We start from the raw sequence: 25,470 nt of genomic DNA on the forward strand, positions 1-25,470 counted from the left end.
AATCTCAGCACCAGATGCTAAATATAACCATAAGTGTCACTATAAATACAAATTAAATGCTCTTTACAAAGCTCTAAACGGTGCTTAAAAAAATTAAAAAATCGAGCGAGAACTAAAAATCGGAATTGGGAAGTGTCTAAAGAGAGTTGTATGTATTTTGTCAATAATTCGTTGGCCCGTTGGATGTTGTGGAACACAAACTACTCAAGCAGGTAATTCTAGCTTCACATTATTCTTCCAGCTGAAATTTTGCAAGAAGGAAATATACGTTTGTTAAAAGACGAAACAAACCTTCGACAGGTTTCGGTGAGTATCTGAGTTATTATCATCATACCTTTGGAAGTAGTAATAGAAGAAATCGGCATAAAGCAGCGTCTGAACAAGCCCTGAAATCCAAGCTGCATATATAGGCAGAACCACAACGTAAATATATACAAGAGCGGATTATATTAAAAATATAATCTGGAAAGGAACAAGATTGAACCTGTGGAAACAACAGTGGTAATGGATCCGACAAACCCGTAAACCTCTGAAAGTTTGGGTCCTTGATCCGTCGGAGATCGGTGGTCGGCGTCGGGAAATGACACTTTTGCCCTCCGATTCCTTGAGAAGCTCAGAATCCTTCGTGGACTGTTCACGGAACAACGCTCTTCCATCTTGATTCTTTCTCTCTCTCGTCACTGGTGGAATTCAATTTTTGTTATTTCTTTTGGGCATTACGTCGAACATGTTACGGGCAGAGGTGAAGAAACGTTTGTTGACAACTTTAACTCGAGTTGAACGCGACTCTTTCAGTCAGTGGTGTTACAAATACTTTATTCTTTAATCCTAAACACAATCCGTTCCAAAATCGAAAATTTTCGGACCGGAATCGGTGGAGTTCGGAAATTTTCAATTTTTGCTTACCTTAATTATATAATACATAATACTTGGAAAAAAAATCCAAATATTTGGTATTATTTTCGGAACATTAATCGGATAGGAAATCCGAATCTCTGATATATTCCAATTCCGATATAAAATTTTTGGAAGAATCGAAAGTCGGAATTTCGGAAAATCGGATTGAGAATATTGTTCCAAAATCGAAATCATCGGAAATTAATTTAATCCTCTTACACTAATCCCAAAACAAGTGACCCCTTTAAGTAAGCACCGCCACTTAACGGCCGTTACTGAAAATCAAAAGATTCAAACTCCACGTCAGTCTCACGTTAGTCGTTACCACCCCCATTTGTCTCAGTCATTATTTTTTCAAGATTTAACGTACGTCTCCCTTTTTTTCTGTTAAATGCAAGAAAAAAAAGTGTTAATCTTTGATTATTATAATAAATTAAACTTGAAGAAAAAATTGAAACGCGAATGAATATTAAATAATTTATTATTGGAAAATAAAATGCAAAAAGGAATGTTATTAAATTCCATTTACAGACAGAGGAAAGTTGGACCTCGTACGAGATTTTCTCCACATGAATTACAGAAAATTTTTGTACGCTGTTCATCACTAACTTTAACTTTTTACTAAATGGGATCTTGATTTTCTTGGTTTTTTTTTATGTTAATTATTTTATGCTACATTCTCTCAGATTTTGTTCTTGGTCCATTTGTTTTTTCGAGATTGGAAACTGAATTTTGGTGGGATTCGAAGTTGCCTAATGCTGGGGTTTGGTGATTCATTTCGCTTCTGAAAGTATTCATTTCATTTGTCGAGAAGAAGAAGAAGAAGAAGAACTCGGTTTCATAAACCCTACTGCGAAATCAAGTTTTCGTTTCATAATTATATTTTAATAGTTACTTAAAATATAATTATGTTTTTTTTTTAATTAAATATTTATTGATTATCTAAATTATGTGACAACAGTGGACTAGGTCACTGGTGCTCTGTTCTCTCGTACGACGCATGTGTTCGTCTATGTCTGAATTCGTGGGCCCGCGGCAGTATGGAAGCTCCGACTTTTCTCGAAAACAAATGTACATTCCGATTTTTGTAGGTTGAGGCATGTTTTATTACAGTCCGAGGAAGAACTGTTGAAAAAAGAGTCGTCGCTCGTTAGTGAAGGAGCTTCTGTGAAAACTAAGAAAACCATCGGCAAGATTAAAGTCCAAGGTTTCCTATTATCTTTTAAGTTTTCTATACGATTAATTCGAATGTTTTTGTACTATAAAAAATCTTAATTTTTTTAATATTTTTTTTTGGTAGTGCGAAAAGTGAGAATGGGGTTGGACCCACCGACAGGGTGCGCGTTTGCTTCTTTAACATCATCATCTTCCGTAAAGTTGGAATCTTTGCAGCTTCGATTATCGAATGTGAAATCCGTTTTCTCTTCTGAGAGGAAAGCATTAAAAAGAGAACGTGTAAAACCGATTATGACAGTGAATGGATCTTTATTACATCAAAGTATGGCTTACGTTGTTGTTGGTGCCCGTCGGTACTTAAGAGAAGTGCCGGAGCTTATCAAGAGTGGTTTTAATGCTTGGCGGAGCAGTTCGTCTTCTTACGAAGTTGTTCAAGGTATCTACTTTTCGGACAATTATTTTTTTCATAATTCTATGATATACATATATATAAATAAATGTGGAAAGTAGTGCAAATTTATAAATAAATCGAATGTGGAGAAAATGTGGATTTTCTCTTACTTTGGAATCCTTGTGTTTTGCTTCTCTGTCTTCGTACAACTCGGAAAAGATGTAATTTTTCATTTTTTTCGTTTTTGATTTTTTGCTGAATGGGACATTATTTAATTTTTTATTTATTTTTATTTTCGTTACAGAATCGTATTACTGCTTGTTGAGATTGAAAAGTTCTCCCGAAGAGGATGCATTGAGAATGCAGCCAGGATCTGGCGAAAATCGTGTATTGTATGTTTTTTTTTATTTCTACTTTTTAATTTTTGCTTTTTCAATATTAAATATATGGATAAATATTTTTGTTAATATACAGCTTGCCAGATGGATTGGGCGATGATCTAGTGATTGAGATACACGATTCGAAGGGAAAGTATTGTGGCCATGCTGTACTTCAAGTGGCTGATATTGCTGATGAATCGGTATTTTTACTTATCATCTGAAATTGTAATTTTTTTTATTATTATTATTTATTTATTTATTGTGATTTTAATGCAGGGGGAGAAGCTTCGTTCGTGTTTTATATATCACGAACCGGAGCACGAGCAAGTTGGGAAAGTACAGTTACATATTAATTACTCAACTGCACCAGATGACAACAGTCACAAGGTATGCATTAATTTTTAAATAGGAAAAAAAATTGCACAAAAAAAAAAAAAAACCGAAGAAAGAAAAAAACAGTTCTAGTAGAGTACCGAGAAAAATAAAAATAGAGGCTTAATTGTTCGAAGGCTTAATGAAACAAAAGTCTATTCCAAGTAGCAAGACCCACCTCTCATACTTAATCAAGATTTTTATTTTCTTGATGACCTTCTTTATTGCATGTATATTATTATTAGGCCTCGTTTGGTTGGGGAGATTAGCCATGATTAACTAACTAATGGAACTTTGTTTGATGTTTGGTATCCCCAATATTTTTCCAAGCCGATCCGCAAATATTATGTTATCTTGCCTTTTAGGCATGTTTTAGATGTGATCTTAGATTATTTAATTTTATCTTGGCTAATCTTATCTTGGCAACCAAATGAGGCCTTATTCTTCTTCAACGACTCTCACTTCTTAACCGTTAAGCTTAGTCTTTTTTTCGATGGAAGCTCGTTGTCGCCTTTCATGTAATAATACTCTCTAATTGTTACCAAGGTTGTGAAATTTAAACGGAAGACACTTTGGTAACAATTAGGGATTATTTATTACATTAGAGGTGACAACGAGCTTCCATAAAAAAACAAGAATAAGCTTAATCGTCGAGCAGAATATATACCTGCAGTAGAGAAGAGCATCAAGAAAATCGAATCTAGGTGTATGTATGAAAGCTAACCGGAAATAAACTTGTGTTTAAATAAGCCTTCGCCTTTATTGGAACTCGGGCTTTTTTCCTTTTTCCTTTTTTTTTTTTTTTTTAAATTGTTGGAAATATAAATATTAAATGATTCCTCATATAAGCTTTTTTGTAATGAAATTGGGATGCTTTAGCTTTTATACAAAAGGGTATTATGATGTTCGAAAAACAGTATTTTCACTTTCGATTTTGGAATTATCTCTCGGCTAATAACATTTTGTTTTTTACCTGTTAAAATAAAAAAAAGTACGCATCGGTAGCGGAGACTATTGCGTACGACTGCGTCTTGGAGACCGCGATGAAAGTGCAACAGTTTCAACAGAGGAACTTGTTGCTTCATGGTTCTTGGAAGTGGTTGGTGTCGGAATTCGCATCCTATTTCGGAGTTTCGGATGCTTACACGAAGCTTAGGTACGATTGCGTTGTTGGTGTTTTCGTTTACGAGAATTCGTATGTGTGCTAATTTAATAAAATTCAATTCAAGTTTTAATTCTCGTTTCCTCGTCAGATATCTTTCGTATGTTATGGATGTTGCAACTCCGACTGCGGACTGTCTCGATTTGGTGCATGAGTTGCTCCTACCTGTCGTCATCAAGGGAAAAACGAAGCAAACGCTGAGTCATCAGGAGGTACATATTAGATTCCGATTTTATTTTCGTAATGGAATTGGAAAGAATACGTATTAGATTCCGATTTTAATTTTCTAAATTTTCAAATCTATTCCGGAAACTACACTTATAATTAGGAGTGCAAATTGGAACGCAATTTCCAATTTCCGCCGGTTCCGATTTCCGAAATGTTCCCGATTTTTTTGGATTGGAATTGGAACTATATTAAATAAATTTGAAATTTCCAATTTCCGATCCGATTTAATTCTGAAAATTTTCGATTTTTTTTTCCGAAAAATACACCTATGAATAATATATATTATATAATACTTATTTTTCCGAAAAATATACCTATAAGTTTTGTTTTAGGATTTTGACATAATGAATTGTTGTTAGAAGTTTTATTTGATATTATGCTGTGTTTATTTTTATTTATTTTTTTGAACTGAAATTTAGTAGTTACTAGTTTTACTTTTATCTGCGTGGATGTTGTTATTTTTGAACAATATGAACATTTTAGAAAATTTCGGCTAAGTTTTGAAATTTTAAAGCTTATAATGTGATTTCCGATTTTTACCGAAATTCCAAAATTTCCGGGCCTTTTGGAATCGGGACGAATTTTTAGATTCCGAAAATTTTGGAATTGGAATTGGAATTGATTTTGTACTTCCGATTTTTTTTTCGAAATTTTCCGAAAAGGCTAATTCCGATCCGATCCATCCGACTTTCACTCCTACTTATAATATTCATATTTTTATAATGTATTTTATATTATAGGTGACTGAAAAAGCAAAATTTCCAAATTCCGCCGATTTCAAACAAAAATTTTCAATTTCAATTTTCGATTTTTCCGTAATTTTTTCTCGAAATTAGTTTTTTAAATAAAGAGAAATATTATTGTAGATTGTAAACACCTCCTAAATTTTTTTAATCATCAATTATCAGGTCCGATTATTAGGGGAAGTGTCCGAAGAAATCAACCAAATAGCAACCTTAGTTTTCGAAAACTACAAATCCCTCGATGAATTGTCACCCTCGGGTATGGTAAACGTGTTCGGGCCCGCTTCGGGCCTAGCAGCACCTGTTCTTACACCTGCTTTGAAACTCTACAAGCTTCTGCACGACATTCTTTTGCCCGAGGCACAGTCGAAATTATGCAGATACTTTCAGGTAATTTATTTCACTCTCGATTATCTTTTTCTTAATTAATTAATTAATTAATTGGGAAATATTTTTAATTGCAGAATGCTACAAAGAAGAGGTCTAGAAGACACTTGTCGGAAACAGACGAGTTCGTTTCAAACAATACCATAACATATTAATGGATCCAGTCGCACTTTCTACAGCTTATAAGAAAATGAAATCACTTTGTATGAATATTAGAAACGAGATTTCGACCGATATCGAAATCCACAAGCAAGATCTTCTTCCTAGGTAATTTTCTTTCCTCTTATGTTATATTTATTTTATTTTATTATTTAAAAAAAAAATTAATTTTTTTTTTTTCGGTGCAGTTTTATAGACCTACCAAACCTTTCGAGCTCGATATACAGCACGGAGCTCGCTAGCAGATTAAGGGCATTTCTCGGTTCATGCCCTCCACCGGGCCCACACCCCCCGTAGTCGAACTCGTCATCGCTACAGCCGATTTTCAAAAGGATCTTGATTTCTGGAATATTTGGTACTTTTATTTTATTTATTTAATTTTTTTAATTTAAAAAAAAAAATTAAAGTCAATTTTAACTGCATTGCAGTTCGATTAAAGGCGGGGTTGATGCAAAGGAGTTGTTTCATGTGTATATAACCCGTTGGATCCAAGATAAACGTCTTTCTTTACTCGAGTTTTGCAAGCTATGACCAACTATTATTTTTTTCTATTTTTTTTTATTTTTTTATAATTTCATTCGATAATATGATTGCAGGTAAAGACAACCAGCTTTCCAGCTCAGCACTCGACAACTTCTTTCATCGATGAAACCTATCACCGTTTAAAGGATACACTTTCCAAATACGATGTCATAATCAGTCGATGGCCCGAATACACTTTTACATTGGAAATGGTATATATATATTTTTTTTAAAGTTGATCGTTTTAGTGGGGAAGAAAAAGAAAAACAAAATAATTTAAAAAAACATGTCATATAAAAAAGGTGAGAAAATTTAGTGCTGGAAGAGGAAAAAAAAAAGAAAAAGAAAATATTTAAAAATAAATATATTTAAAAAAAAATTAACCTATAAAGATTACTAAAGTTCCAATTTTCTTCAATTTTGGAAAAAAAAAAAATCAAACAATATAATTTCTTGTACCAACTCATCACCCCGAAACCAATTGAACTACACCCATGCTGGAAACAACAATATAATTTCTTGAAGTAATTCGTACAGGTTTTTTTTATCGTGATTGATACCCATTGCCCGTTGGTTTAAACACGGTGGAAGCGAGTACAACAAGTTTTACCGGAAACACTTACATGAGCAACTCGCGAATGTAACACAATAACGAAACATCACCAAGTCAATAATAATTAATTGGATTAACATAAATTGAATAACTCGAAAGATTAACTGAAAGAAGTATTTACAATTGTGGGAGCTTAGTCTTGGTATTAACACATGATAGATAAATTAATATCATTGGACCATCGATTTTAAACGATCGATGACTTTTTTTATCTAATGCTCCAATAAAACACAAACTAATTGTTAGTCGAACTTCTACTTAAGTCAAAACTTGTGCAATAACAAAATAGAAAAGTAATCTCAAAAATGGGATAATAATAATGATAATTATAGTATTTAGAAATGATGAAATAACATGATTGCGTCGTCTAAATCCATCAAGCAAGATTCCAAAATCCTCGTGACATTGGCCCAACGAACATATTTAGTATTCGATTCCCCAACGAGCTTGTCTTTAGGCAACCTGGCGAATAACGAGATGAAAAGGTTTATTTAAAAAAAAATTCCTCATTCCTTGTCAAATCTTAACTTTTGGTACGATAAATGGGTAGATAACTGGACTATTGCTGAATATACTAACCATATCCCTCATTCCTTGTCAAATCTTAACGTGTACCATTTTATTGATTTTGAATCCCTCTCTTGGAAAATCGATAGCATTTCTCATCTTTTGTCTGATTTTGTTATACAGAAAATAAGAGGTACTCACATACCCCAGTATATCGAAAAAGACTCCCTATATTGGGCTTGGGATCCAAACGGTTACTTCTCATTCAAAAGTGCTTTTGATTGGCTCTATTCTAATAATTTTGGTTTTCTTGAACCGGCCCTCCCCTGGATGACAATATGGAAATTAAAAGTTGGTCCTCGAATTAAGTTCTTTATCTGGCAACTTTCTCATAATAGTATCCCTACTAAAGACTTTTTATTCACTCGAAAATGTGTGCCGACTAATAATTGCCCCTTATGTAATTTACACCCTGAAACATGCACACATCTTTTTCGTAATTGTACCGCCATGGAAAGTCTTCTCAAAAGGATTCCTTTACCTCTTTCCAACTTGGATGAAAACTTTTGTAGTTTATTTTACAGGCTCCGTCATGGTCCTTTGATTCAAGCACAAATTGCTAATGTGTATTGGATTATTTGGAAAGCACGTAATAATTTTGTGTTCCAACATAAAGAAATCCAACTCTTACATATGTGGACTCTTGCCAAACAGATGATATCCATGCCACCTCGCAATACCTTGGTTACTATCCAAACCTCCCTTTCTTGGAAACCCCCTCCAAAGGAATGGTTTAAACTTAATATTGACGGGGCATCCAAAAATAATCCCGGGAATGCCGGAATCGGGGGGATTATTAGAGATAGTAATGGCATATTTATTAATGCTTTTGCTAAGAATACAGGCATTGTTTCTAATAATAAAGCTGAATGTTGGGCGCTAGTGGAAGGAATTAACCTCGCCAGAAAGCTGGATATTAAAAAACTCCTTATCCAAACTGATTCCATGTTTTTAATCTCAACTCTTAACAGGAAGGATCAGCTGCACAGGGATCTCCACTCGCTTCTGCAGGAGCTGCGGAGGAGATTGACTGATTTTGACGCTGTTGAAGTGGAGTTCGGGTACAGAGAGACTAATGGTGCAGCAGACTTTTTGGCAAAACTTGGAACTACTATGCACACCGATACTACGCTGACTTTTGACATATGCCCAACCTTTTTGAAAAATATTTTGTATAATGACTGTAATAGCACGTACCAAAGGGCTTGTAAAACTACTCTCTGTACTAAAACTCTAGTTTTGAAATAATAATATAATAGTTGTCTTCTGTTAAAAAAAAACACCTTGTTTAAAGTAGGGGGTTAGCCCCAAAAAATTCTAGTTAAAGACTTAAAGTAGTAAATAAACAAATAATATATATATATATATATATATATATATATATATATATATATATATATATATATATATATATATATATATATATATATATATATATATATATATATATATATATATATATATATTAGGGCTGTGCGTTGGTTGGTTTGGTTAAAAACCAGCCATAAAACCAACCCAACCCATCCAACCAACTTTGGTAAATATTGAAAACCGTTATCGACCCAATTTACTTGGGTTGGGTGATGGTTGAAAACCAATTTAATGGGTTGGTTGGTGGTTTGGTTGATGGGTCATCCATCTAAATATTTTTTTTTTTTTTTTTTAATATTTTATTACTTGTTACAATGCTATATCTTTTATAAATTAAATGTGACTAGTTCAATAATATTCAAATGAAAAAATCAAAACATTACGGGCATATATATTGCAATTAAACATAAATAGTACAAAAGATAATAATCGTCCAAAAATTTAGACTATATGTTTTAAAATTAAAATTGTTCAAATTAGATAATTATTTTAGATTTATTGCTTTTAGGATTTTGGTCAATATTAAACAATTTAATAAATGTGATATAAAATAGAAATTTGAAATTAAAAATATTAAATATTTTAATTAAAATTAATAAATAATAAATTAATGAATAAAGTTGGTTGGCCGATATTAACCGACTAACCAACTTTTTAGCATATTAGAAACCATTATCGACCCAACTATACATGGGTTGGTTGACATTATCGACCCAACTTAAATGGGTCGGTTGATGGTTGATTAACCATCACAAATTGTGGGTCGAAAATGGGTTGGTTGGTGGTTAAAACCGATCCATGCACAGCCCTAATATATATATTATAATTTTTTTTAATAAATGCTAATATATAAATGTATAAAAGATTTAAGGGCCCTATATTTTTAAAAAAATCCAAGGGTCTTAGGCGACTGTAATTCGCCTCCCCTCATAACCGACCCTGATCTCAAATGCTCGATACAAAGTTTGAACGGTATTAAACACATGCACACACATTTATATAAACAATCAAATACATATTTATTAGGGGTGAGCATAAAAATCGAGAAATCGAAAAACCGAACCGAAAACCGAAAAAACCGAGCCGATATATACCGCCCCGACATAAAACCGCATACACGGTAAATATTTTTTGAAAAGCCGAAAAAATCAGTATGTGTATGGAGAAAATAAAAATTGTCGAACCGATTTGGGAATACAAAACGACGTCATTTGATAGATAGTAAAAATCGGTAAGTTTTTTTGGTAATCAATCAAATACTTAATCTTTTGATGTAGTTGGACTTCTTTTGTGATAGGGCAACATGTTTATTTTTTTGAAGATGACATTAATGACATCAGGTTTATTAGATGTAATCTCATTATGTTTTTTTTTTTTTTTTTTCGCAGCTGGGTTTTGTTTTTTTGTTTTTTTAATGGCAGTAAATTTGTTTTATTAGTTAATTTTGGATTGTTACTTATTAATTTTCTCAAAGAAATGTGATAAAAGTCCAAATTCACCGTTAATTAAACATTGGTTTTATACCGAACCGATTCGAATCTATAACAAAACTGAAACCGAAAATAAACCGAATTATGTAAATAGCACTTAACCCCCTACGGTTACAAACTTTAACATATCATCCTCTTGTGTTCGTAATATTAGCACATAACCCCCTTGTGGTTTAAGGGGTACCTTCCCTTTCATTTTTGCAGATGGACACCCTTAAAGTTTGACAGAAAAACTAATGGAAGCTACCCCTAACTATAGGGGGTTATGTGTTGATATTAGGAGCACAAAAACATCATATGCAGAAGCTTGCAACCATGGGGTAAAGTGCTATTTATCCCAATATACACACCAAAAAAATCTGCAATTGGGTTAAATTCTATGCATGCATAGGGCATATTTAAGGTGGAACTTTGGCCAGTCTTTTTGAATTAATTTGTTTTTAATCACACACTAGCCGTAAAAGATGTTGTGTTGAGAATCAAGTCAATTTCACTTTTTTTACAGCAACAGATCAAATTTTCTTGAAAAAGGGTTATTTATTAGCAGAGAAAGAAGCAAGCAAGATTCCTTGACCCTGTTTTCTTTTTCTTTATTTTTTTATTTTTTTTTTATTTTTTATTTTTTTGAAGTAAATGAGTGGAGGATGACATAATAGAGAATCAAATAGCAAAAACCTCACAGTTTGTTGTGACCTTGCACTCAAAGTTTGTACATAAACTTGTGATCATAACATTGCAATTTTAGATTTGCAGACAATTTCATGTCACATTATTGTATGAGTCAAAGCATGATTGCTTGGTCGGAAACTGGAAATATTCAACCTCGGACATGTTGGGATATCGCAAAATTCGAATATTGTTGAATGCATTATTGTTACAATTAAAAAGGAAAAATTGTATTGAATTACGATATTTGTGTTTGGCACTTCATAGGTTTTTTTTTTTTTAATTGAATAAGAACACTTAAATCCAAGGCACAACTCGTTTTTGCCCTTTGTGGTAATGTTTGTACGAAGTTTCTAATGGGACGTGATAGATGTGGCTTCATGTTTTCTTTCTTCTTTTTTTTTTCCCAACACAATTTTAATAATACCATTTCAACTTCAAATGGGATTTTCAAAATTTTCGAGTTTGAATTTGACAAAACTCAAAATCCAGAATTAGCTGTTCTTTGTGTTGGCATTTTAATCCAACTTTAATCACTAAGATTGGATGTCGAGTGAGAAAGATATGCATGAATGAATAAATGTTTTGAATTATCTAAAATTCAAAATGCAGCTCATTCACATAACTTTTTCACCGCACATCCAATCTAGCCGATCTAAGTTGGATTAGAAAACTAACTCAGAACTACAGTTTCCGTGTTTTGAGTTTTGCCAAAATCGAACTAGACAATGGTTACAATCAAGTCGGAGGTCAAAAGAGTACAATTAAAATTGAAACCGACATTTAGCATTTATATTAAATGTCAAAAGATCAAGGCACTCTCATACCGGCTCATCATTTTTGCCGTAAAACTACAAGAATTCAAGCAAACAAACTCATAAGTACTTCCAAAAGAAGTAAAAGCAAATAAAAAAGAACCCATCGTCACATCCCAAACGAAAAGTAGATCGAATCGAATTTGTCCACCACAATAAAAGAGAGGGATTAGAAATCGCTATTTCACAGACAGTTAAAACCCAAGACTGAAAAAGCCGATGAAATTTACCCTTTGTCACTACAATTAATCTACAAGCAGCAGCTGAAAAAACTGAAAGGCGAATTCTGAAACAATCCACATTGTGCTTCCAATAGTCTCGATTAAACAAGTGTCGCAATAACACAGGTACAAAATATTAAAACCGTCTCCAGTCCTATATTATATGCAAATTACCAGAACAGATTAATGACATTTCAAGCCCACCTCCTCTAGTAGCAGAGAAAAGCCCGAGGCTCAAGCTTCGTCTATCTGGTCCTGCATTAACATGAACCGCCAATATATATTATAACTAAATTGATTGATTCGAGTTCAGCTTTCGGATTTAATTCTTAAACTTGACTATCAGATTCTTAACAATTAATTACAAAGTGCCAACAAAAACATACAATTGTGCAAATTGGGGACAATTTCAACATTTTTTATTTTTATTTTTTCCCCAAAATTTGCGGATTCTACTTTATTGGGCTTATTTTTCGTCTAGGAGAGGAAGAAGGTCAAATCGACTTCTCCTAGTTCTCCACAATATTCATCCTAATTTAATGAAATCACAAACCCTAACTCTTGTATTTTTAGATCAGTTGTTTTTTCACACCAAGGAGACAAACCCATGAAGGAAGTAAAGATTCACCCGTTGTTATAGAAAATATATGAATAAAATATGAAATAAATCCATATTTGTTATATAAACACTAGAAGGGTAAGAGAATGAGTACGCCTAATTAAAGCAAGAAAATAATATATAAATGCACTCGACCTGATTTTCCCTACTCGGCTACTCGTGAGTCGTGAGCATGCATTTCAGAAAGTTAATGAGGGTTTATAAAGGCCACAAACAATTAAAGAGACAAATTTAACTAAATCTTCTCTGATACCCATATTTTCTATGTGCAAATACTTCTACCTACGAGAAAAACGGGGGTTCACGTTTCTTTGTTCAGTGAAAGAATAGTCTCAATATCTATATATATTATTGCCTACCTGCATATCAGAGGTCCAAAGAGTGAGATTGTCTCTCAGAAGTTGCATGATAAGAGTGCTATCCTTGTACGACTCTTCGCCCAAAGTGTCCAGCTCAGCAATAGCTTCCTCAAAAGCCTGCATAACACGATAAAACAATTCGAATGTCTAATAAGAGGAATTTCCAATAGATTAAACAAACATGCATGACATGCAAAGGCGAAATAATGTTACCCTTTAATAACTTTATCGAGGTTCAAATTTATAAACATGTAGGAATTACATGCGTAGACATCACGGAAAGCAGTAAGAGATGGTGGTTCGTGCGATGGATAAGGTTAACAAAATTGGTATTTGTTTGTATCTGCCACATTAGTAACAGAGTGAAAGCTAAGGTTGATCAATTCTCTTGCACGTTGGTTGAGATTTATCGAGGAAACAGTCTAGTTGATGTATCGGGTCAAGCGTGGTGGTAATTTCATTCTCTTTTTTTTTTGAACATATTGCAAGCCAATAGAATGCGTTTCATGTTTGCAGATAACTTTGCATGAATCATGTAACTTGTAAATTTCAGGAAAACAAGCGAATAGAGATTAACTACTTGCTTTTGTTGCACAAAAAAAAAAAAAAAAAAAAAAAAAAAAAAAAAAAAAAAAACACGACTAAATCTATCTTTATAAATATTAAAGTTATCTGTAAAATGTGGAAAAAAAAGTCAGAAACATAATTTCTCAGTCAAGTTTCCGAATTCCGATGCTCGCTTTTGTAGTATTCTCTTACTTTAAGTTCTATTACTCAAGCAAAAAAAAGTTTAAATTGGACAGAACAAATAGAAGAGAGAAGGCACAGAAGAGTTTGAAGGTGAAACGGAAGAAACAGATTGCATTTGCGCGAAAGTGAAAGCAAAAACTTATTCAAGTCTATTACAGCAAAACTAACTAACCTGTTTGGCCATGCTGCAAGCTTTTTCCGATGCATTTAGAATTTCGTAATAATAAACTGAGAAATTCAGCGCCAAGCCCAATCATATAGGATGTGTCGGAGCAAGCTCAACAAGTGCGATATCCTGTTCAAAATTGATCGCATAAATATACAATCAAGCAGTTTCCAAATTTTATTTCTAAAAAATGAATAGCAGAACACGTCACATACTTTGTTTAGGCGTACGTACGAGTGTGCCTTATTTGACTTAACAAGTGTCTATCCAGAATATAAATGAACATCAGCCGTTTAATTCCTCGTTCTAGAACATCAAATTATAATTTCTGGTTTTAAACATGAGAATAACAGAAACATCGATTATTTGTACTGATTCATTATTGGAAGGGGGATTTAAATGTCAAGTACGGTACCATAATCTTCAATTTCTCAATAGAATCCAATACGCTATTCCGTATTTACAGAAATAACCATTCGTTCAATTGAAATTTAATTTCCGTTACGACTCTTCCGAAATTCACACATTCGGCACTAACCTCACTTTCTTAAATGTTCACAGTGGAATTTCTTCAGAAACAAGTTAGTCAGTGATTACAAGTTATAACAGCAATCGGAACACAAATCGACAATATGTATACGTATTGAATGCAGTCTAAATCAAATTTTCAACTATGCCCCTTACAAAAAAAAATTAAAAAATACAATAAATAAATTGCTGTACCTGAGCGGCTTTGTAAGCGAGCATAGTTTCCTCGGCAGCCTCCTTGCGCTCACCGGTAACCTTAAACTCGGCGAGATACCTGTGATAATCGCCCTTCATCTTCAAATAGAAAACCTTGGACTCGCCGGAGACGGCGGACGGAATCAGATAGTCGCCGATGAGCTTCAAAATTCTGGCGCAGAGCTGCGTGAGTTCGGTCTCGACCTTAGATCTGTAGTCCTTGACGAGCGCCACGTGGTCGTCGTTCTTACGCCCCTCCTCCTTCTGCTCGATGGAGCTGACGATGCGCCAGGCGGCTCGGAGGGAGCCGATGACGTTCTTGTAAGCCACGGAGAGGAGGTTGCGCTCCTCGATCGAGAGCTCGGCGCCGGCCGAGCCGACGACTAGACTGTCCATGCTCGGCTAGCTTCGCCATGTACAGGTACTGTTCTCTGGTCAGAGCCATCGGAAAATTTAGAGAGAGAAAATGGGGGTTTGGGATTTCTCTGAATTTTGGGGGAAAATTGAGTAAATGACGAGTTCAATTCTATGATATTTTCATTATATATAAAAATAATAAAGTCCTTAATTTACAAAACGTTTCATTTTCAATTATCAAAAAAAAAAAAACGTTTCATTTTCACTAAAATGATAAATTTACTTAGGGTAAGTTCTTTTCACTAAAATGATAAATTTACTTAGAATCAAACGTAAGACATTTTATTTGTTAATTAAAATCTGGCACCAACCCTATTTTTTTCTTTCAAACCTTTATTTTGCCAGAATATCGCATTATTAATTGTCAAAGCACGAGTTTATCATAATTTTGTGACTCGGACTAGTGTTTACAGCAAACACTCACTTTTCTGGATTTGTGAATCTTTCTTATATTGAACTGTTCGCTTCTCTGGATTTGTGAATTTTTCTTAAATTGAAACGTTCGCTTCTCAGGATTTGTGAATTTTTCTTAAATTGAATTGTTCGCTTCTCTAGATTTGTGATTTTTTCTTAAATTGAACTGTTCTACCGTTTTTGTGTCTTTAATCCGCAAAAACAATCAAAAAACTATAAACTTGTCGACAAATTTTGACTGTAACAAATATGTCACCAAAATATATACTTTTAGATTATTTATTGAGTTTATATATATATATATATATATATCTTTTTTAATTAATATATATAAAAATCATTTATTTTACAGGACCAAATTCTTAAATAACATTTGACTAAAAAATTCTATTAGGAGTCCTCTGATTTGATTAGGTTGAATGCCTTAAGTTATCCAATATTCTTTGTTTGACTGAGTTGTCATTTTCACTAAAATCTTACCATTTGATTCTACTCATTTTTAAGACTGTAATAATATTATTTTTGGATTTATTTATTAAATCAAACCTCAAACACAACTTAATTTACAATATAGATAATGTTTCAAAAGAACCATTATAGGTTGAGTTCGACTCCATTCGTTTACGCTCGTATAACTCCTTCGATTAATTTTGTAGCGATCCACTAAAAAACAGGAAAGATCGATTTTATCCCAAAATTGAAATGAATTAGGATATTATTATTGTTAATTTAACGATGTTACTGAGAAATCATATTTAATCCCATAACTTTAACAGTTTTAGTAATAGATCTAATATTAATTAGTTAGTCAATGAAAAAAATCGTCACGATACATTCCAAATTAATCCGACCCATGTAATCGAAAACTTAATAATATTTCTTATGCTCCAACTCGTTACGTAATTCAATTAATTAACATTCTAAAACTATAGATCGAATTTTGATAATTTTAGTACATATGTTTGTCGTTTACGAAACTATCGACTATCGTCAAAATATATGTATATAGATATTTATTATTTTTCCGTACACAATTGTACAATCGGGCCCTCTTAGAACTTCTAGTACATTATTCGGCTCGAAAATAAAATTCTGGCTCCTCTATTAGTGGTGTTGAAGTAATTAATTTAAAATAAATTAGTGAATTATGATTTTCTTTTCCTCATTAGTAGTCTAATCATGAGATTAACTATACAAGAAATATATAAAAAATCTAAAAATAATTAATTCAATTTATGAGACACTAAAAGGAAGAAGATATGACCTTTTGTACAAATTAGTGTAAGTATTTAATTAGGGTCTCCTGCCAGCAAATTGTATTTATTGCTAATTACCAATTATATGTATATATGTATGCAAGAAAAATTAGGATTTGAAAATATAATTTAATGAGATATACAAATAAATAGGATGCCCTAATTGAAGGACTAAACGACAGAATTGAACGGTGTAGTGATTTTAAGACAAAATTATATATTATCATAAGACTATTTGGTTTTAGTGTCATATTCTTCTGTCAAAACACACACACACACACACACACACACACAGTAGGTTTGAAGAAAAATGGCGGAGAGAAGCAATGAAACACCACCCCGTGAGATGAATAACAGGCCGCAGGTGGAGGAACCAGTTCTTCCTAAGGTTACACTCTCCATCAAATCCCAGGTTTCTCTCTCTCTCTCTCTCTCTCTCTCTCTCTCTCTCTCTCTCTCTCTCTCTCTCTCTCTCTCTCTCTCTCTCTCTCTCTCTCTCTCTCTCTCTCTCTCTCTCTCTCTCTCTCTCTCTCTCTCTCTCTCTCTCTCTCTCTCTCTCTCATATCTGTATCTCTCCCTTCCCTCTCTCTCTCTCTCTCTCTCTCTCTCTCTCTCTCTCTCTCTCTCTCTCTGTGAAGAACTGATGATTTAATTTCTTTGTTTCTGGGCATGTGTTATGTATATATATAATTGTGTGTATTTTCATTTTATTTGGACTAGAGTCTACCTGTATATATATCTCTCTCTCACATACACACACACACATATATATACTCATGTGAAAATTTTCTCTCTGTTTTTTTTTTTTGAAATTCTAATTCATGAACATAGTAATTATATATGTAGATAAAATATATGCTGACAATTTATATTAATGATTATAGAAAATTATAATGGTAGTGGCTAATAAGTAATAAGTGATATTAATAGATACACTTGGTGTTTATTTTATTTTATTTTTTAAATCCTATTCTATTTACTCAATATTAGTAACTAAACAGTATATAATATCTGGCCTGATTATTTATGTTCACCGGTTGTTTAAATATTAGGATGGCGACCGAATATACTACCGACTCCCGCGGGATCGAAAAATACAATTCTTGTTGTCGGCATATTGCAAGGGGAAGAACTTAAACTTCGCAACCGTAGTGTTTCTGTACAATGGCGAACGAATCAAAACTTCAAAGACCGCTAACGAGGTAATGTTATCCGATTTATTGGCCCCGTCGTTAATTAGTGTAATCGTATTAATTAGCCCGTCGTTAGTGTAATCGTATTAATTAGCTTGCCCGTTGTTAGTGTAATCCGATTAATCGGCCTGTTGTTAGCGTAATCGCAATAATGGTTTCGATTGATCGACAATGTAGATCATATAAAGATTGCTTGAATCTACCGTTGAGTATCGCGGTAGCGGAAATTGTAATTTTGGTCCTCTAAATTGTCCTATTTCAATTTTACGGACAATAACTTTGGAAGTTTAGCATTTTCGGTCCTATTTTAATTTGCTTCAACTTTTAATTCTACTATTTGATAAATTATGCGGCTAACAACCTCATCGTAATTTAGTTATATGAATAATTAATTATAAATAGTTCTATAACTTGGTTTATATACTTATCATCTCGCACGATAAAAAAATCTAGCAAAACCTAAGTTAGACTACGAGATTATAGTTTTCAAAAGAGGACCAAAAATGCTAAATTTGCAAAGTTGTTGCATGTGAAATTGAAATACGATAACTTACAGGACTTAACAGAAATAACAATTTTCCCTACTTCATTATATTTTATTATTATACTAACTATGATTTGTTTATTTAATATAATAGCTTGGGATGGAGGATGGAGATCAAATAGATGCAATGGTGCATCAAAATGGAGGTGGCAGAGCTTCAAATTAAATGTGTGATGCAGTTTATTTATTTATACATTTTATTCATTTATGAAATTAAACTATGGAATTGCAAACGTATTATGTGGCTCGAATTTCATGTACTCACTATATTAATTATCAGATTTTTGAATTTGTAATATGTGGCTCGAATTTCATGTACTCAATATATTTGGTGTTTAATTTTTTTTTAAATCAAAATATTATATAGTTGCAAATGCATCTTCAAATTCTTTTTAATATATGTATTTGTTATTCACTTGTGTTTTTTTTTTTTCATTTTTTTAATTTCTTTTTTGAAAAATTCAAGCTACATTATGAATTGGAGAAGTATTAGAGATGCATGATTCGAACTCCAACTAGATTGTCTCAGTTAACATTTAGAGGGTGTGTTTGGCTAAGCTTATTTTAAACAGATGATAAACTCTTACGTCTAATAAGATGTTTTAAGAGCTGATAAGCTGTTACATCTTGTTTTTAGGATTGATTTTCAGAGAGTTTGGATAATGAACTTATTTCCTATTTTCACTCATTATAAGATCTTAAAAAATGTGGGGTAGAGTTACTTTAATAGAAAAATATTATTTGCTCTCCAACAATTTTGTTTGAAAAAAAATTAAGATTTTTTTTTTTTTAAATTTACCAAACATTTTGGAAGAGCTTATAAGCTCTAAAACATATTAAAATGATCTTTTTAACATCTTATAAGCTTATCCAAACATCCTCTTAGTTTTTTAAAAATACTTCATTTTTTTGTAAATTGTAGGAGAGACTATTTAGGTTGTGGCGAGTCCACTCATATGGCTAGGGTAAACTCAAGCTCCCCCTTATTTGTTGTAAAATTTCTCCGCCTTTCTTCAATCTTCTTCTTCCATGTAAACTTCAGCTTTATGTTTTAGTTTTGTAAAACATACATGTGGTGCAATATACATTGTAGTTTTATACTATTGATTTACACATAATAATACACAATCACTGATGTGTATATGTGTTTAGTTGATAGTTATTTATGTAGATTTACGATTTAACACCATATGGTGTATTTCAACAGGTGTAGCATCTCATTAAGCACACGGTGACTAACATTGGGGAGATGTTTACCCTAATTTGATATTCTATTTTGAGAAACTTAATTTAATTGAAGAAATTAGGTATTCAATTAGTAATTCGATTTGGTTTAGAATGCCATATGAAGTTGAGCTCAGACTTCTTATTAATTGAGAAGAAAAAATGAGCAAAAAAGAACTAATTTCAATAAGAAAAAGAACAAAAAGAAACTTGAAGGTAATGAAGCACATTTAAGCTTTCAACATTAACACAATATATATATAGCCAACAAATGTGTAAGTCACAAAAAAGACAAATGCTATAATAACGGCTGGTAACAAGAAAGTTAACAACAAACGTCGGCACATTTAAACGTATATAATTTGAGGAAGTATTTGGTACATTTTCATAATTTTGGGGTGTGTTTGAGAAGCAACCTATAATTTTGGGGGGCGAAGTGAGATATATGGAGTTTTGTGCAAAAAGTACCCCTGTGTTATCTTGAAATAGCAAAAACCCCCCTGTGATAAATAAATTAGCAAAAACCCCCCTATGAAATTTTGTCAAAGGCATAAACCCCCCTAGGGTATTTTCGTGTTGCACACTCGCCGGACCTGCGGCTGTTAGTTGTTTTTAAGACATAAAATGACAGAATTGCCCTCACAGATTTATTAAATTGTAAATCTGAAAAAACCCTCTTATTTTTATCATCGTCTTCTTCGTTCATTCTCATTAGTTTCTTGCCAATTCGATACAGAAAAAAGCTACAGACAAAAAAAAAACTATAATTTGCTACCCTACAAAATGTTAGAAATACGGAAAAATCAACCCCACCTAAAATTACACGAAGTCGAAAACCCACTTAAAATCCTAAGAAGTCAAAAAAAGTTACAATTTTTCTTCTCATAAATGCCCAAAAGCAGGACCACAGCCCAAAATTCGCATACTCATTCGCTGTGTATATATATATATATATATATATATATATATATATATATATATATATATATATATATATATATATATATATATATATATATATATATATATATATATATATATATACACACATATAGCTGTTAATGGCTTTCAAAAAGGCAAAAATAAAGTGCAACTCACCTAAAGAAAAGAAAAGATGTTAATGGCTTCGTTTTTGTGAGAAATCACATTAACGATTTCACCTTCTTTTTTAATCGAGCGAGAATAAATATTTTGTTAGGGATTTTGGGGGTTTTGGTGAAATTATTTAGGGTTTTCTTTCGGATGGATAGGAATACATACACTTCTTTTTCTTCTTTTTTTTTTCTTTGTGAAACAGATAGAATTAAACATGTTAAAACTCAAATAAATGTCTCTGCTTTTTACTCGAGGGCATTTTAGTCTTTGTAGGTCGGGTCAAAGCATAAATATGTAATGGGTCATGTGTGCTATTTATAAAATTTCACAAGGGTGGTTTTTGCTAGTTTATTTATCACAGGGGGGTTTTTGCTATTTCAAGATAACACAGGGGTACTTTTTGCACAAAACTCGAGATATATGGGATAAATGTGACAATAATCATAGCTATACGGCAAGTCTACTATATATATATATATATATATATATATATATATATATATATATATATATATATATATATATATATATATATATATATATATCAGCTACACACGGCTAATTAACACTTTTCTCCTGAGTTAGAACAAAAGTAATCATTATATTACAACACAGTCCTGAAAAATAGCGACTGTAATAATTAATTATTGTTTTTGTGACAACTGAAATGATGTTACACTGCAAAGATCTCAAGAGAAAAGAAAAATCATTCACAGAAAGATTCTGTAATTTGTAGGACAAACAGAACATAAATTTTCTCTCTCTCTCTCTCTCTATATATATATATATATATATATATATATATATATATATATATATATATATATATATATATGTATATATCCTGTGGTAAAATAAATAAAGCTCTATCAATGGCAGAAAATGGAAGCAACAAAGAAGAGCCGGTTAAACAGCTGCTTGTTAATTTAATTATCAAGTGCAATAAGGTCTCTCTAGCTCTCTCTCTCTCTCTCTCTCTCTCTCTCTCTCTCTCTCTCTAGCATGCATCAGAAATGTGGATGAATGAAATATAAATTCTTAATTATTTGTTACTTAATTAGTAGTTTCTTTCAAATGAAATTAAAAATAAATAAATAAATGAAAAAAAATAAAATAAAAGAAAGTGCTGCATGCATGAATGCCACACAAGCTTGGTTTAAATATATGGTTGATTTATTTGCTAGTGTTGTTGTATTTGTTATCAAATGACAGTTATATATAGAGACTCAATTAATATACATATATGTATGTATTATTCTTTTTGATATACACAGACTATGAAAATACAAATTAATATAATTTAAAATGGTAAATAATACACTATTCGAAAATTCGTTAGACGGGATAATTATCGACTATATATACTGCAATTAATTAACTTGATTCGATTATCGCATTCGATATATAATCCAGTCAACGAGCTGCCAATACATTACATGCATTCAAATTATGTACTTCGACTTGTTTTGTTTCGTTTTTAGTGTACGTATAGTTATCAAATGTTTTGTATTTCCTCGATCACATATATTATATATTTATGTAACATTTATAATATTCGTGTAGGATGGGAAAGAGATTTACGTGAAGGTAAAACGGAACGTGAGAATAAAGAAGCTCTCGGTGGCTTTTGCCAGCATGCTTCGATCGAATATCGTTCCACTCGTTTCGTGATTGATAATCGAACTTTCTACCATGACAAAACTCCAAACCAGGTATATATATTATTTTCTTCAACCAACGCTCTTGATCCTTTCGTTTAATGCCTTTACGTTGTTTTTTTTTTTTATTTTTTTGACAATGTGCGATAAAATTTGCAGTTGGGATTGGAAGATGACGATCAAATTGACGCGTTGGTTGATGCGAGTGGAGCTTGATAATTTGAAGATGAAGACCTTTTTTGATTAGCTGCCTGATTAGTAAAATCAGTACTAATTAGTAATTACTATTAACTAGCTCTTAATTAAGACCTCTTTTTGTATTAGTAATTAACTATTGAAACATCTGTTGGAATTAATGCACTTTCTATAAGTGTATCTACATGCATGTACAATGTATGATAGGATACATGAATAGGCAAATACATGAATACTTAGATACATGTATATCTAGGATTCATGATGAATATATTTAATATGATGCATGTACTACTTATGCCTAGATTAGTATAAATAGGTGTAAGATTGTATTTGTAATTCAACATGTATTAGCAAGAGTAAAATATGTAGGAGATACGTACTCCTCGATTATTTCCTTGTTAATCTTGTTCATATATTTCCGCAATATATCCAACATGGTATCAGAGCCCGGTTGATCATACTCAACTGGGGCGTTAAAAAAAAAAAGAAAGGGAACACGAATCCCTGCCTTCAAAAAAAAAAATTCGTTGAATCAGTTGATCACGCATTCAATTGATTGAAGATTGAAGAAAAAAAAAACCCAAAGGGAATACGTATCCCAAATCAAATCAAGGAGATTGTTAGAGTAGGTGACCAACAAGCCAACTTGTGGCTGTGGTCTTTCGTATTTATTATTGTAATAAACGAACCTTTATTCGTATTAATGATAAAACACATTGGCATTCTATATCTTTGTCCCTTTGTCACAAGCATAGATATAGTCCTTACAGTTATTACAAGTACTAGTAATTGATCGTTAGGATCGTGAGATATTTACTTAAGTATTATAACTGTTAAACGTGTTCCTAGTCGAAGGGTTACGCCACTAATGAGGATATCAGCCTTTCCCATTAAGACTAGCACTTAGTGTATGTGTACTGCATCTCATCAGTAAACGGTATTGTGATATCGGCATGCACAAGTGGGTGCTCGTAAGTTGACGAGTTCACTGAACTCCCTCACCCTAGAAATCTCTAAGTGGTTCACAATAATCGAGTAGAGATATCTATGGTATAGTTGTACACCATTAGTCCTTATGACCTAGACATCACCGTGACTTCACTAGAGGACCAGCTGTATCGTGACCTGTCCCTGAGTTCCACCGAGGACCATCCCAAGGGCCAGTGTTCGTGCAGTCCGAAATCTAGTGGGAGGTCTGTGCATTGTAGTCGGGGATTCGATCGCTAGAATAGTCTTGGATGTCCTGTGTGTTCTGAAAGTTTGTAATCATTCTAAGTCTCTGGCCAGAGCTGACTAAGTGATGATTAGAGAATTCGATTCTTTAAGTCATGCACGTAAGGATTACAACACTTAGAACGATCGCACCGTTATTGAACATATAAAGAGGTCTCGATGAACCAATGCCTCTAGTTCGATCGGGACATATGAATCGAAGGGACCGTACTGTACGTTAACTATATCTGAAGGTTCTTGCAGGCACTTCATTTGTATCTAGGGAATCATGACGCGTAGTTGCTAGACGCCAATCTTGATTCGTTGGGTGATTAAGGTGAAACGAGCTTCATCTTAATTGTAACTCGAAGGGGACGAGTTTTGACCACAAAGAGTTGTGGGCCCACGGCTAGCTTACACCTGAACCATCGAGGGTCACACTGCTCGTGCACATGAGATCTTTGAATAAACGGTCAGAGATAAAATAGTTTATCTTTGCATAATTGGAAGTCAATATGATTGAGTCCAACATTCGTAATTTGGAATTATGAATGAGAATAAGAAAAGGAAAAGAATAAGCGAACATGTTAGTGAACTTTCTAAATCGGGAAGTTTCCAAATTTAGAAAGTCCACTGAACTAGGGTTTCCACTTTTGGAAAGTTGGAAAATAAGAGATGGCACTCGTAATGACGAGAAAATTATAATGACTCGGAAATTGTAATCGTTACAATTTTTCGATCATTGAATTGAGAGATACGAGCGATTAAAGAAACTAACGAGCTTAAGCTGTTGGGCCCAATCCAACTTAAGCCCGCTAGGGTTTCATGCTAGGGACTATAAATACATGATTTATAACCCTAGCACACACACACAAAAACCCTAACCCTAATCGGCCACCCTCTCTCTCTCGCCCTCTCTTCCGCGCGGCCACCACCGCGCCACCACCGCCGCTCCGTCGCCGGAAACGGCCGTTCCTCGGCCGGTTTTTGTTCGGTATTCTTTCTCCTTTATTTTCTTTCCGTTTTATTCTAACTACTTCGTGTCTAGTGCCACGATTTAGTAGATCGAAGTATACGAGGTGAAATCCGAGAGGAGGAAGACCGTAGATCGAAGAATCGAGGAGCAACGCCGTGAGCTGCCGCACCGCCGCTGCTGCTGTTCCATTGCTGCCCCGATTCTACGGATTGGTTTCCGTAGTAATCACGACGAATCGTTCGCTCCTACCTCACGCGTCAAGAGGTAAATACTCGAAACCCTAGTTTCGTTTTTAGGGTTTAATTTAAACTATGATTTCATGCTTGTGTTTGTATGATTTTATGTGATTATGTGTAATCGATTAAATCGTTGCGAGCATGTTATTTGGTTTAAATTGCGAGCATGTTAATTGATTTAAATTCGGTTAAATTTATTAGCATGTATATTGTTTTTAAATTTCGCTGGAAGCGCAAAGGTACGCAATTAATTGTTTTAATTCATCGGGC

At 33.1% G+C, this 25,470-nt stretch overlaps 1 protein-coding gene and 2 pseudogenes across 2 annotated transcripts; 2 read left to right on the forward strand and 1 right to left on the reverse strand.

Moving 5' to 3' along the window:
* Positions 1 to 1,993: 1,993 nt before the first annotated feature.
* Positions 1,994 to 6,426, forward strand: LOC148766974 (uncharacterized; annotated as a pseudogene).
* Positions 6,427 to 11,984: 5,558 nt separating this feature from the next.
* On the reverse strand, positions 11,985 to 15,237 carry LOC148766975 (14-3-3 protein 1-like; annotated as a pseudogene). The gene is made up of 4 exons (XR_016034222.1): positions 14,778 to 15,237; positions 14,061 to 14,183; positions 13,139 to 13,255; positions 11,985 to 12,415 (listed from the first exon to the last, which is right to left on the reverse strand). The product of XR_016034222.1 is annotated as a 14-3-3 protein 1-like (transcript).
* Positions 15,238 to 16,990: 1,753 nt separating this feature from the next.
* Positions 16,991 to 18,975, forward strand: LOC148766976 (small ubiquitin-related modifier 2-like). The gene is made up of 3 exons (XM_088825446.1): positions 16,991 to 17,276; positions 17,917 to 18,066; positions 18,696 to 18,975. Exons 1-3 carry the CDS (start codon positions 17,175 to 17,177, stop codon positions 18,765 to 18,767), a joined length of 324 nt encoding a protein of 107 aa, XP_088681572.1. The 5' UTR covers positions 16,991 to 17,174; the 3' UTR covers positions 18,768 to 18,975.
* The last annotated feature ends 6,495 nt before the right edge of the window (positions 18,976 to 25,470 follow it).

The sequence above is a fragment of the Erythranthe guttata genome, chromosome 11 (assembly GCF_056151865.1).
Source record: "Erythranthe guttata isolate IM_541 chromosome 11, IM_541, whole genome shotgun sequence".
NCBI lineage: Eukaryota > Viridiplantae > Streptophyta > Magnoliopsida > Lamiales > Phrymaceae > Erythranthe > Erythranthe guttata.